At 24.1% G+C, this 16,267-nt stretch overlaps 1 protein-coding gene across 1 annotated transcript; it reads right to left on the bottom strand.

Moving 5' to 3' along the window:
- Positions 1-452: 452 nt before the first annotated feature.
- Positions 453-15,893, bottom strand: LOC114130699 (putative sodium-coupled neutral amino acid transporter 11). Its single transcript, XM_027995728.2, has 9 exons — positions 15,332-15,893; positions 9,659-9,746; positions 7,205-7,414; positions 3,950-4,202; positions 3,755-3,840; positions 2,885-3,046; positions 2,551-2,807; positions 1,440-1,523; positions 453-887 (listed from the first exon to the last, which is right to left on the bottom strand). Exons 1-9 carry the CDS (start codon positions 15,431-15,433, stop codon positions 708-710), a joined length of 1,422 nt encoding a protein of 473 aa, XP_027851529.1. The 5' UTR covers positions 15,434-15,893; the 3' UTR covers positions 453-707.
- Between the last annotated feature and the right edge of the window lie 374 nt (positions 15,894-16,267).

A 16,267-nucleotide genomic window follows, 5' to 3' on the forward strand; every position in this document is an offset into this window, starting at 1 on the left:
TCTTATAAGTTTTTTGAATTTCAGTTTTTTTATAGTTATTTTAATTAATTTTACATTTTGCTGTAAGATCTTGAAAATTATATTAAGCTTAAAATATTGTACCTACGTAAATTCTAATGTTGAAAACTCGTAGAGTTATATCTACTGATAACCGATTAATCATTTAACTCGTACATAACCTTAAAAGTGTTAGTAATTGGTTAACAACAATATTGTCACCGGAATTAACCACTTTAAATTTTAATATAATCTCCAGTTGTATTATTAACCTATTAACCATGTTAAATTTGCCAACATGAATATACCATGTTATCAATATTATTTTTTTCCATGTAAATTATTCTCTATACTAGAGCAATGTCAAGGCTTAATACGATTACAAGTCAATAAACTATCAAAAAAATATTATCATTAAAAAAAATTCTAGGGTTCAAATAGTTCAAAGAGAAACGACAATACAAAGTATTTTATTGATGGGTTTCTCAAAGCGAAAACTTAAAATTATCTGATATATATCAATACAAATAGATATACCTACCTATGTAATATTATACTCATATTACATATTTTTATATACCTACCTATATTTTATTGAATAAGCCAGAATTTTTCTACATTAAGATTAACATTAAAAAATATATATTTGTTAAGGACTAGAATGTAATCATAAATATTATCAAGTAAAAGATATTCGTAGTAAAAATAATTTAGTTTAATGGTAACTGGATAATGTCAGTTGGGAGGTATGTGTCGTTAATGTAACAGTGATCCATTATCCTATCATTTTCACAAGAATCCGCAGTAAAAGTTAAAACCTCGTACACGACTAATGATATACCAGATGCAGCTACTATTGTGCCGAACAGTGCCAAACAATACGCAGGAATCTAAATTAAAAAAAAAAATAATAAATACATTAATTATATTACTTATTCAACTTTGTTATAAATAGCAAAAAATATTCAACATTTATATTATATTTTAGGTATAATAAAAGCCTACTAAACATATTTATTAGAAAATGTTGGGCTCTTTAAATATAGCCCTTGGATTTCACATTGATATTCCTTAAACGGCTTTAACTTAAAAGATATTGTAACTATTTCTGAATATTTATATTTATTATAATGTATGGATTTATATTAAATTTTGAATCAATCCAACATTTTATTTTAAATAACTCAAATTTAAATATACTAATATTATTGATTATTTAGTTATATATATGATTTTAACTCAAACCAAGTATATAATAAAATACTTAATTAAACATTCGAAATGTATTTTAACTACGTTATGCCTTTTGTATATTATAATACACCTACAATACTCTAATATTGTCTGTAAGATTTTAAACCATTAATAATTTTGGTTTAATAATTCAAAATCTAATAATTTACATTTCTGTTAATATTTTATTATCATAAGTAGGATATTACCTTTTGTTTCCATGAATCATTGGATATTTTAATATAAATAGCTGCTGGTAAGACAAATGCCAGTGGAATTGCAGCCACAACTCCCTAATAAAAGATAATAATATATATTATTATTTATAGGGTTCTATAAATGTTATAATTTTTTAATATATATACTATGAAAATGTTTTTCTGTATTATTGATCAATTAGTATAATATACTTGAATTTGTCTCGGGAGGTACTTTTAAAAAATATTTCAATTTGGTCAGAACTACAGTATATTCTTTACTCAGGATAGTTTTTAAGAAACCCTTTTGTTCAAAAACTAATATGCTGATATACTATACAGTATAAAATCGCGAAACATTGGTTGAAAAATACTGAACTATAAAGTACAAGTGGTATATTAAATTTAAAAAAAATCCATTCAAAATAAGTATTATAATAAATAGTTTTGTAACTTTCAAGCTCTCTGTTTTAATCACAATTAAAATAATCATTAAAAAGCAAACAGTTCTTTTTTAGTAAAAAATATAATAGGTTCACAGTAGTTAGATAATAATATATTTGTATAATAAATTTAAAACTTAAAATCTGTATAAAAACATAATTATTATATACCTATTATATATTTTTCATATTGTTTTATTAATTTTTCATGTTAATATTATATATTACTAAATGTATATAAATTAATTGAAGTTAAAATTGGACATATAAACATATGTAAATGTATACAAATTATTTTGATTTGAACTATTGTCTTCTTCGCAAGTTTAGGTTTTTGAAGACAATAATTTTTGTAGTATTGTTAAATAACATTATATTGTAAACATGTAAAATAATTATAATATAGGCACATCTTATTTTATAATATTATGAATTTAATGAATTAGTAAAATGTATCTACCTATACAGTGTGACAGATACTAAATTTCAAGATATAAAGAAAAGGAAGCCGCTTGAAGTGGTTGGCATTATACAACGAGGTGGTCTTAATCATCTAGGGGCTTGGTTTACGAAACAAGCAGGGGGTAGAACCGATTAGTTTTTAATAAAATAATCACATTTTAAGACATTTTTTCCATAACTAAAATGTACGTTAAAAAGTATATTATAATTATACTTACGTTTATTTCTAATGCTACTCCAAGACATTTCGTGGATATGGAGACAAAGTAAGTTGCCACAAGAATAGAAATCGTAATTATAGCATGTCTATTTTTCGACATTGGAATGGGATCAGTGCCACCCCTAAGCGTTTGATCGACAACAGCTTTAGTAACCATACATTCCAATGGGAATGTTAGGAGCGTTATTAATGAAAACAACAACCTTGATATGTTGATTAAATCATCGTTCCAACAATAGTTTTCCAACAAATCACCTATAAGTTTAACAGTGTATAAATACAACATACGATTATGTACCATTATCTATTTTTAATAAAAAAAACCAAAGAACCTTGAGTGAGATCACCAAATGTAGCATATCCAACTAGTCCAAACGCAACCATTAGCAAGAACGATATTGAGACAGCAACATGTGTTACGCAATTCCAAATAGTTTGACTTGCTCCTTCGATGGAGTCGTACAATAAAAACACGTTGTGATGGCACATAAAACCTAGATAATAAAAGAAAAAAATTCATAATTATACGAGTTAATTTAGTTTACATACAGATTAAAATATAGGTAACTATAATCAGGTATTTCGATCCCATACATTTATATTTGTGCAGTGGTGTAACTAAGGGAGAGGCTGAGGGCAGCTCCCCCCTATCGAAATTTTAAGAAAATTGAAAAATTATTTTAATTGTCTATGAAAGCCACTGAAAAGTCTTAAATTGTATTTTACTTATTTTAAATTGGCATAGCTTTTTTTATTTGTTATGTATTAATAATACTTCGGCATCTGAATGTTACACTTATGGAAGAACCTAAGTAAACTGTTTTAATTTCATTTTATCGTTTAAAAATATATTTTGTACGACTAATTCATTTTGTTGTTTACTTACACTTAATATATACAGTATACGCACTCTATATATAATGGTCGTATGTTGTAGGTATGTTTTAAGATTATACATGGCATATTATGCATATCGATCAATCATAAAATATTAGGTACATAATTTTAATATTGAAATACACAGATTGTATTTTACGTTATGTATACTGTCACAATATTATTGATACAAATATTTCTAGGATATAAAATTCTGATTTTCTTTATATTATGATTAAGTAGATATTGTTTTAAAAATATTTTTTCAATAGTGTCATATAAGTCAATATTTACAATAACACGTCATAGATAAGAGCAAATATTACCGAATGACATTATTCCAATAGCTTGAATTGCACCAGGCCGAGCAAATTCCCATGTATTTATGTTACCGACCTCAGTTACTGTGGACCTGTGGAAATGAAAAAAGTGGGACAGGGGAATTTTTTTGAAATTTAATAATCATGTACAAGTGTTAATTAAGCGTACATACTGATATATAATTTAGTGTGACGGCTTACATAACGTCGTGTAGAGATTCGTATCTGATGACTATAGTCACAAAGATAACTAAAACCATGATGAACGACACAATAGATGCTTTTGCCAGTCTCGCAACATTTCTTAGCATGCACAAAGGGGCCGTGATAAAAATCGTAGCCATTGCTATGACGAAATACCGTTGGGCAAATACAGAGTCGTGTGGCAACGAAAGCAGCCGAATCAAGACCTTTGTCGCAGTGTCCCCGACGATTATGTTATAGCTTATCATTGCTGTAAAACATACATTTAAATACAGTTTTAATCATAGGTACTTAGTTCATATTGATTTAGGCTTAACCTACGATTTAACTATATATATTATTATTATATTATTATATACTGATATACATTGAATATTGTAGTTTATCTTATATTTCTTTTTTTTAATTCGTAACAAACATATTAATAAATATGCAAAATATTATATTACTTAGGTAATCCTAGTGTAAATACATAGATACATATTGCAAATAAATATTTTGTTAATATTACATATTACTCAATGTTATATTATAATTTGTCATTACTTATATTATAATATATGATAAAAAATATACACGATATGAAGTTCAATCGAGTGTAAATAAAATATAATTTGGTTAATAACAATGCGAATGTGCAATAGATATATTTAAACTTCCACTATTAAATAAATATTGTATATAATATTATATGTATATTAATTTTCCAAAAAAAATAATATTTTATTTATGTATAATTTTGATAGAATGAAGAGGATATACATGAAATTAATGTTAATTATAGTTATTATTCCTGGCTAAATATATCTGAATATTTATTAATTTATAGTTGATTAATATATAATTTGTAATGATAAAAATGGTAATCATTATAATTAAAACTTTAAATTGTCTTAGTTTTATAAATAAAATAAATATAATTCTTATATATAGCTACAATCGACTTTTTAGATCATCAAAAATCTGTATTAGCTAAAGGTATATTATATACAGGTATTCTTACTATATTATGTCTATGTAGGTACATATTATATTTAAAATATTGTTATGAACTAATAGTATTACAAACCAACTAGTATTACTTTAGTCTATAATTAATACTAGTATTACACTATGGGTACTATTATACTAATGATATTGATTAAATTAGTGTAATTAGCATCCCTACTCCCACAACAAGATTACTTACAGGAATATTAACTTTTAATATGTAACGTCAAGTATAATTATGGACGTTTTTAATGTTGAAATAAAAATAAATAAAATAAAATAAAAGTTAAAATAATTAAAACAAAGTCAGTCCGAAATTTGTGAAGTGGATAAATATGGTAGTATTGCAATCGACATAATAATATTAAAATAGTCTTATAAACCATTTTAATAAAAAACTACTGTACATTTGTTTTTTTATATTTTACTGATAAAATTATTGAATTATAACAATAAACGTATTAGATTTGATAACTTTTGTTCAAATTTAAAAAGGTTAATGTGTTTTTCGCATAAAATAATTTCATAACATTTGTACAAATATTAAGTCACAATACTCATAACACACTTTTAGAATCATTCGAATACGATATTTACACAGGTTTAATCAAAGTTGTTAAACATTGACAGATCTAAGCAATACAGTGAAATAATATTTTATAGGTCTTATATTATATTTATTGGCTATTATATATTTTTTTATATTAAAATAGCGTTGATGTTTAATGGCTAATATCCAAATATTTAATCCTGGTATATATTAAGGACTAGGTATATATATAGATTATAGGCAAAGAAAATAAATTAATAATTAAAAGTTTAGATGATCTCAATTTGTTAAAACTTTGGTTTTATACTCATTACTACATAATACATATACATAGGTTAAAAGAATGATTGCCAAATAAATAAAATTAAAAACAGAGGTTAAAATTACTATAAATATAGATACTAATGAACATTATATTATATTTTATATATATAAAAAAAATAAAAATAGAATTATGAAAAAAGGTTTTTTTTAAAAAATTATAGGAATAATATCATCGGAGGAAACAATAAACAGAAACGTGTGTATGAAGCATGGTGCAAGATAATTCATATGAGTACACGATGTAGTATAATGAGTAATTTCGTCACGGTAATGTAAATTAAAAAAAAAAAAACAGGAAGTCGCTCTGCTGTTTAAATTTATGGCGTATATTATATAGGTTTGGAGTGTACTTCGTTATTGAGTAGTTCACAATAATGGATTTGTTAAATTTAAATAATAAATCATTGCATTTCATCAATTACGATTGTAAATGGACATAGTCTATTAGACTTCACATCTAATGGTATTTTATAATTTTTATTTTTATCACTAGGTATATCTCACTATTGCAGTAGGTAGATTATATTCTAATGTCAAATTGATACCTTCATAAATAATATATATTATTCACAGTGTATCCATTTTTCACTACAATAATCACATATTATTTTATGGGTAATGTTATGCTCAAAAATTCAAAAATACTCATAAATTTTATTGTATACACTATATACGCATATAAATATAACACATAAAAATATTTTCTATATGTTAACATTTTGTTATACATTGTATAGTGTAAAATAAAAATGTTTAAGCTGAGCATAATGATGGTCAAACATGGTGTATTACTGCAGTGATAATTGAAAACACGTTGTGAACGTACAGATAGGTAGATACTATTTACGTAGACCCTATGAGTATTAACGTATTTCGAGTACATCAACGAATTAATCTATAGTCATTAAGATTCATAATTTTTATTGAAATGGCAGTATATAACATGAATTATTACTGTCCTAGATGTAATATAATTTTAATCTTAATCATATATTGACATATATATGAGTATAATGTATTATATTATTTTACTTTTATAATTACCAAAAAGCTAAAGCTTAATCATTAAGAAAATATAAAAATTTAAATCTTTACAAAATAATATTTATAAAATTATGTATAATAATTAATATGTTCGTATATACTTAACAAAATAAAATTATGTTTTTAAGAAAATGCATGATTTGTACTTTGTAGTTATACACTCTGAACAATACAAGTTATTTTACTATTTATATTTTGAATTAACTAAGTTTTAAAAATAATAATCCTACCTAAGATTCATTCTAAAATGCATTATAGATGTTTTGAAACACCAAATATTTTAAACTTGATTTAAGGCTTAAGAATTTTAAAATATTTACTTATTTTAATGTTTAGATACTCACCCATAAAAGGATAAATAAATTGTAGAAGAGATAAAACTACAAAACCATATCTACCAAAGGCAGATTTCATTAATGATTGATATGAAAAAGAACCACTTATATGTGCACTCCTTAACATTAGTACTAATGAGTAATCAGTGACAATCGCTACCAATGCCAATAATATAACTCCCATTCCGACACCAGACAAATTAAACGCATATGGTATACCTGAAACAAATTAAATTATGTATAATGTGCAATAATAAATTTTAAGTAATTATATTCTTCTTATCGACAGGACACGTGGAATGATATATATAATATATATATATATATATATATATATCATAATTTACAACTTATAAGATATAAGTATGTTTATTGGCTTTGCTAATTTTTTTTTAATTTAATCAGTTAGTATAGGTTTTTATGTAACTAAAACTAAGTCCACGCGTGAATAAATCCACTTATGTGTTATAGTGTGTAAGTACCTCAACTTTACATTTAATTATATATTAATTTCATAATAATTAAATAATATAATATTTAAATAATTATTTATATTTTTTTATTAGGTAATATTAGTTACATTTTTTTTAGTTGTAAAATGTTACGTTTTTCATAAAAACTATTTTACAAACAAAATATATTTAAGGGTCTAAGTGGGAAGAAAAATCATGGAAGTTAGTACTTTATTTTACCAAAATGGTGTGCTTTTTTGTTACAGTATATATAAACTTAACTATGCAATAAGTTTAAAGTTCTTAGTAGAATATTATTTTGTTGATTAGAAATTTTTGCATAAGATATTGTAATTGTTAAAGTTTGTAAAAATTAAAAATAAATATGGATTTTTTTTTGGTCATCAACTATTATTATTTATAGGTACAACTCGTCTAATTTAGTTTTCTTTTTTGTAGAATAGTGGTATACTTTTAATTTTGTTTTAAACTCAATAATTATTATAGCAGTTTATAGTGTCATTCGGTGAATTATAATTTTTAAATATCAAGGAGTAATATTTTAATATATAATAATAATATAATATTACTATAAATTATAGATTTATGGACATATAGTTATAAACTCATTTTATAATAACCTAAATGTATTGATTTAATAACTGAAATGCATACGAGTGTATGATTTAAATATTGAATAGCTAATATTTTAGGTCTTATTACAAACGTTAAACGACTAATACGATAAAAAAAAATTAAATAAAAATATCTCACATTTTTAAATAAATGTTTTTTTAATTAAATTTGTAAATTTTTATAGACTTATATTAATACATATTTTAAAAATTGTAAAAGTATATAGATTATTTAAAAAAAGATCTAATTAGCTTTAAAAATTAATAACAACTTTAAAATTAAATATTAATACAAAATGTGTTTATAGGTAAAATAAAGTTTATAGAATTATATTTGTTGCTGAGTTTAAACAAAATGTCCTCATAAAATATAACATAAGATTAGTATCTGACTTTTGAAATCTTCAAAACATTATTTTATATGTTTTACAATAAACCATGTCGTTTATTTTTAAACATTTTTTAGTAAATAAACGGTCTCATATTATTAACTAATTTATAACTTAGTAAAATCATACCGTAAATTATCATAAGCCATAGGTATTTAGATATCGTACAAATTTGAAACACAGACTGATTTATTTTGGTATTAGCATACAAGCGTAATTAATTACTTGTTTGTACTACAATTGTTTGAATATGTTGTGTAAGACTTAATATACAGACTTAAATCCATAGTAGATTGCTATAAAAATTTTTGTTTATTACAAAAAATTGTATATTTTAGTTAAATAGTACAAATAGTTGATAATAAATTCTTCTATATACATAGAAAACACGTATAATAAAAATAGTGAGTTACACATTTTAACAAAGTATCTTTAAAGATTTTGTTTAATAAACTTATTTAATTAGTGAATTCTATACTGATAGTTATACATATAAGAACACGATTTTTGTTATAAATAATTTAACGGAAAACGCTTATTTTTTATAGATATATAGTGTACACAGAAGGTTGTATATATTTTATATTTTATGATTTATAAATAGAAATTAATTCAATAAAATACTTCAAAGTTGTTTTCTTGAATATAAAATTAAAAAGTACAAGAATATTTTTAATTTTATATTAATATGTATTATATTATATTCATTTTCATAATATTATTGATAAAAATAATCAATGTTTTTGGCTAAAAAAAATTTTAATTTTGTAGAAAAAATAAGTGAAAAGGTTTGATAAGTATTAATTGATATTATTGTTTTATAATTGGCGTGCCTAATAGTGTATAGAACACCTTAATATACTAAGTAGTAAATACCGATCAGTTGCCCTTACAAAAGAATACTTAAAAAATCTGTGTTAGTTAGTGCTTATTTATTAGCAATTAAAAATTAATTAGAGTAAACTTGTATTTAATTATGCAACTTACCAATAACACCACTACCAATAATTGAGTTGATGTAATTGAAACTCGCAAACTTTGGACAGTTTTTGAGGTTGTCGCCTCCATCCATCACCTAATGAAAAATCCAATCAAAGATCGATAAGTGAAAAATGTGTTAATTGAAACATACATACAAATATAAATCTACATACATGTAAAAGCAAATATTTTCAATAAAAATACATATTGTGGATTCATATGAATCATATTATTATAGTTAATACTACATACCATGCAATATTTAAGTTTTCGAAAATTTAAAATCATACATTAAAAACATAAGTTAAAACAATATTTAAATTAATATTTATGCGATCTGCTTAACGTACAAGCAGATGATTTAAAATTTACCTTAGTCTTACAACGAACATTATAGAATGAGTTGTATGACATATGCAGAATATAAATTCAAATTTATTTTACATGCTTATTTTTTTTCTAATTATGTATTGTTAAAGTTGAACAAATTACATGAATGTAAAATATATGCATTAAAAAATAGTTCCCGTGAATTAAATTTTCAATGACAATCCAAATCGTTGTGACATTTGATTAAAAATAATTGCTTACATTATAAATTGCATCTAATTTATAAATAATAATATTGATCTGTTTTATATTTAACAAAAGCTGGCAAGTTAATCAATTTTTTTAATTAGTTAAATTAAGTTAAGTTACTAAAAAAAAAAATATCTTTAAGTAAACATTTTTATCTTGTTGAAAAGAAAATGACTAATTTTGGTATAGTATCATATAATATTCAATATTATTATTTTTAATTAACTGACCGTTTTCGTCCAAACGGTTAGGGCAATCACAACACAATAACATTTTAGTCATTGCGCTTACACAATGGTATTTTGTATTACAATATTATTTGATTTTATTACAAAAAGTAGCACAAATCAATGCAAAAAAAAAAAGGTGATAAGTGCATATAACTCTGTTGTACATAAGGTATTGAGTGGTAATAATATATTATGGGTGTGTTAAATTTTAATTTAATGATATATTAATATACTATTATAATATTGCATACGAATAACAATATCACTAAGTATAATATTTGTGGTGTGTTTTTTGATATAGGTACCTAACTATATTAAAGTTATTTATATTACTTTTATAATTAAAGAAGATTGATAATTTTTTTCAGAAAATATTGCATTTATTATAATAATAATATATATATTTATACAATATTAGCCTATTTAATTCAAATTAAAATTAAAAATTGAAATCGTTTTGTAAAAAACTTATAATAGTAAAAATAGATTTATACCTAATATAAATAGTTATGATAATTTAAAAGAAATCAAAAATGTCATTGCGTGTAGTAAAATTAATAATAATATAATATACCTACGTAAAAGTTTATAAAGTTCCAACAAATGTTTTCAAACTATAACAAAATAATTAGGTACCTAAATAAATTTATGGTTTTAGTATTTAGTATGAACTACTGTGGGGAATCTCATATACAATTTTAAAGACTTACATATAAAAATGAAAAGCTTTTATGGATTTCTAACTACAAAATAGTTTAGCGATTTTTTGCAACACCCACAAATTCCATCAAAATTATAACTTCAAGTGCAAATAAAAAAAATTGATCCTATGTATTTTTTTTTACAGGTTTAAGAACATATCTCATAAATATTTTTTCCTATTATAAAATTTATTTTCCGGAATATTATACTTTTGAACCCCCCTCCAAAGTATTATCTAGGTTCAATTTGTAATACTCTTAAATAGTAAAATGTGTTTTTAAACACTTTTAGTTATCATTAACTTTATTTATAATCCTTCCTCCTAACTGAGTCCAAACTTTCTCAAATTATTACTGTTTTATTATATTAATTGTATAATTAATATATAATGCATTTTGTAATAAAAGAAATTAATTATTAGTCTAAAAATAAAAAATAACAATTATTCAAGTGCCGAGACTCAGATGACAACAATAATTTTTTCTATCTCTGTAATTAAACTATTTAAACAGTTTTAATATTATATTATTTGAAAAATAAGTATAGAGTCAAATACATTCTTTTTAAAAATTCGTTTTTAATCGATGCGAAAATTAAAAATATACATTCAAGTTCTTATAAATCTTTTAACACAATTTATCTACATTGTATTTGAATTATATTTTTGTAAGTGTGATATCGAAAACTATTGAATGTTTAAAAGATGGAATATTAATGAATAAATTATCCAATTTATTCATGAAAAAGTCTATATAATTTTAAATTTTAAATTAGGTACCTACTAAGTTATTATACAATCCTTAAAATAAAATGACTCAATAAAATATTTAATTGAATTATACAAAAATAAAAATTATTCAATTCCTTAACATTACGTTCTACATTGGTTTTTGAACAAGATAACATTTATCAAATTATGATACTTTAAACTTTTAATAATCATTTATGATGTGTTGATACCGAATATCTACAATAGACGAAAACGATTTTTGTTAAACGAAAAAATTATAGACTTCGAAAATAAAAGAAAAAACCCATTGATTAATAGAGTAGCAAGTCGAATTTTATTAATAATGTTACAAATACTTATTTTAAATATTCATAAAAAAAAACGATTGCTTGTAAATATCTAATTAGTTGTTAGTATACACTTTCACTTATTATATTTTTCAATATCATCAACTAATTTTTTAATTTAAAAAAATTGTATATTATATTTATAACTTATTTATATAAAATAGAGATCTAATAAGTATACATTGCGTATAGCGAACATTTGAATATCGTACTCATGGATATACAACTATATAAAAGTAAATAAATCAATATCATGGGATAAAGTCAATGGTTTTGTAAATATTAAATACTTCAAACAGGAATACATTTAATGGTGTTTACATAAATCAGCGTGGTTCAGAAGATTTAAAATTAAAATGGATCAATCTTAATAAATTGTTTTTTTTGTTTTATACATCGTATTTATTTGAATTGTAAGTTTTAACTACCTATACTTTAAATTGTTATTATTTAGAAAATCGTATTTAAATTATACGTGTCTTATTCTTAATATTTGTATATATTCTGTTTGGATTGTATTACTATAATATATTTATACACTTTAAAAAAGATTATACATAATAATGAATAAAAATAATTAAATACTCCAGAACTATATTTAACTCAATATCTAAAATCTAAATCGTTTAAATAAAAAATATTTATAAAATTACCGTGAAAAGTATAATATAATACATAAATATATTTTTGTTTGCAAATTTTATATTTAATAATTAAGCATACATCTACATCATATGTATATTGTATATATGCAATTCGTAATAGAATAAAACTTTTACCTACCTACCTATAATATTATTAAAAACCGTATGAATAACTAAATTATTTTATGAAATTAATAATTCATTCTTAATAACTACTATTAAAAAATGGAATATATTAATGGTCTTAGTATTATAATTTTTATATTTAGGTGATTTTAATTTTAGGTTTTGAGTGGAGCCATACATTTATTTATTTTACAATAATGACGCAGATGTTTTTCCTGTCTCGTTACTTTTGGAGGTAGTAAAAATGCTTCGATTTTCAATTTTGCGGTTAGTTTCTCATATCAAATTGAATCCAATGAGTACTTTAAGGGTCAAAAATGAAATTTCCAGTACTTTTCAAGCTTATTTAAAGAAAGAAAAAAGAAAATGGAAATTTTTACGCTGATTAGTATTCGATAACAAGTTGAATTTTATTTTTTTAGCTTATTTCAAAAACGAATAACCGTAAATACTCGAAATTTTAATCAAATGCATAATATACTAGTATTTTATCTATATTAACTTTTTTAAAGCTATTTATAGACATTTAACATTTTCGATTTTTCTATAAGAGTTGATAAAACAATACACACTCAGTCAAAACCATTTTTTGGTATAAAAGGAAAGATCGAGTCCCAAAAAAAAAATTAATTTTTATTAAGACTAAATACTTTGGCCTAACTATGGCATGAATATCTAATAAGGTATTTGAAAATATAAACTTGAATAAATAAATTTTAAATAAACTGGATTTTGATCATGCTTAGAGTTGGATAATCACCATTCTTACTGAAAATTGTAATTGTTGCGAATATTAAAATTAATTTTGTTAATAAATACAAGTATATACTAAGTATATTTAATACAATTAATACTTTAATACTATATAGTATATCGTCTATATCTATATAAATTTATTTTAATCTTTCTGAAATCCGATCTTTTTATATAGAATGATAAATTATTTGCCATTTATTGTTAACAACGTTTTATATAAAAATCAATAAATTACCTATTATCCAAGTCTGAAAAGTATCAAATTGTACTTAAAAATTATCAGAGAAAATAGATGCATTAATGAATAATCATTAATTTTTTTTTAAACCAACCCGATATTACTTTTAAATTTGTGCTTATTTTTTCAAAAAAATAATATATTAATATCTTATATTTATTTCTATTTTTATAGTTTGAATAAATTAATACATTATACGCAATACAAAAATGTAATAATAGATCAACAAATGAATTTATATTTAAAATTATTTTAGTATACAGTGAGTATTTAGTTATTCAATATAGGTACATTTATAATAATTAATAAATGTATACGTTAACATTAATTGTAATAGATATAATTTTTAATAGATAAATTAAAAATCCTATCTAATTCAATATTCATATGTAACTATGTAAGTGATTTACATTTTTAGAACTGCGCAATGATTAATATTATCATATTGATACTATTGTCACTCAAGTACTTTAAATGGTAGTTATAACACAGTCAGAGCAATAATATCGCACTTCTAAAAGGACCATGCACGTTTTAAAGTATGGAAAAAAGTAGATAGGTAGACGAATAAGCGATATAATACCATGTGTCACCACTCGCCAACACCTGCAAGGAGCAGTAAATAAACGACAAAACCAAGCATAGTTTTTAAAAATGAATAAAAAATAAACATTATTTTAACATTAAATTGATGTTTATCTAATGTTCAAACTACAGTTTTAGGATATATCAGTTTGATATAAATTCCCAGCACTTATAGCAACTATATATACCTTCTTTCAATTGGCCCCTTCAATTCGTTCAAATTATTACATAAATTGAGGAAGACATTTTTTTTTGTCATTAGTCATGCAATTAGTTATTTTTCAGTAGTAAGATAGGTGAGCTTTTAAAATAACGAGCTCTGAAAAGTTTTTCTCTATATACCTATTGTTCTTTGCGTGACAATTAGCATTGGAAAATAATTTATCAATTATTCAGTGTACAACCGCAGGTAATTAATGTCTAATGATCCAATCACGTATCGGTACGTATATTATATGTTTTTATGCCCGTAGCATGTCTGAAGTTTAGAGCACAATAGAGTTAGTTATTTTTTGAATAGTCTGTACATACGCATGAGCCTAGCGTGGGGATGAATCGGACGGCATAAATAAATAATTATATCAGTTACAGAGTGCAGTTAAAGTGATGAAGTGCGAGAATCATAAAATCCTATATGAAATTTTATGTGCGACTTAAGCGTAAGTATAATATTATCATATACGCGTATTTACATATATATATATATATATATATATTATAATGTATATAATTGATCATAAACCTGTTGTTGACGCCGCCGCTGCTGGAGTATGTAGCTCGTCTCGTCCATACCGTCCTTCGATGGCGCCACCAGGTATTCCTGGCTGGAGTTGGTCGAGCACATTGTGCCAGCTGTTGCCCACAATCTTGGAAAACTTCATATATGTGGTACGCAACGACCGCTGACGGGACCGCGCGAATTCGTATTGTAGCGGTGGCGGCGATAGCGTCGGCAGTACTGTTTGCGCTTGTCGTTTCGCGTCGAGATGAGAATGGCGTGAGGTATAGCACAGGTATATAGGTAGTGTATACGCGTGTAAATCGTAATGTGACGTACCCATATACTATAATATTATAATATTGTGTTTTTTTTTTTTTTTTTTAATAGACGACGACGGTTGTTGCTGTAGCGACGAGAGCGACTCGTTGCGGGTCGGCGGAAACTGTGCGAGGCGTGTTTTCCACAGTTTAGCGCTGCAGATAATACTAGGTATAATACCATGATGTATTATTATGTGCGCGGAGATAGGCAGCGAAGCTCCTCCCCACCACACTGACGCAAACCGCTTCCGTCAGATTTCCCATCCGCGCTAGGTGGGTACACGCACAACAATAATAATATTAAAAACGATAACGCTCATTGCACATGTGTATCATATGATATTAAGCATTTATAATTATGAAGCTAATGATATAAAAATGTGTGTACATTAATAAAGTTGTACACGCGATTGTGATTCGTATTATTTCGATATATTTTTCTCAACACAACGAGCTGCACGTTCTGCATGGATGTAAAATGCGTTGCGCGAACGGCATACATATTATATGTTTTAAATTTTAATTGTGCAATAACATGCGTGTCAAGTACGTGAAAAAATTTGAGTGTATTCAAAATTTTCACAAACTCAGTGCCAAGTCATCCCTCGCAGTCCTTAAAATAAAGATAGACAAGTGA

The sequence above is a fragment of the Aphis gossypii genome, chromosome 2 (genome assembly GCF_020184175.1).
Source record: "Aphis gossypii isolate Hap1 chromosome 2, ASM2018417v2, whole genome shotgun sequence".
NCBI classification, from domain to species: Eukaryota; Metazoa; Arthropoda; class Insecta; order Hemiptera; family Aphididae; genus Aphis; species Aphis gossypii.

Coding starts and splice junctions, on each gene's coding strand:
- LOC114130699 (XM_027995728.2), bottom strand. CDS start 15,433: ATGTGCTCGACCAACTCCAGCCAGGAATACCTGGTGGCGCCATCGAAG. Junction 7,415..9,658: donor TATTGGTAGTGGTGTTATTG/GTAAGTTGCATA, acceptor AATTTGTTTCAG/GTATACCATATGCGTTTAAT. Junction 4,203..7,204: donor ATTTATTTATCCTTTTATGG/GTGAGTATCTAA, acceptor TATGTTTTACAG/CAATGATAAGCTATAACATA.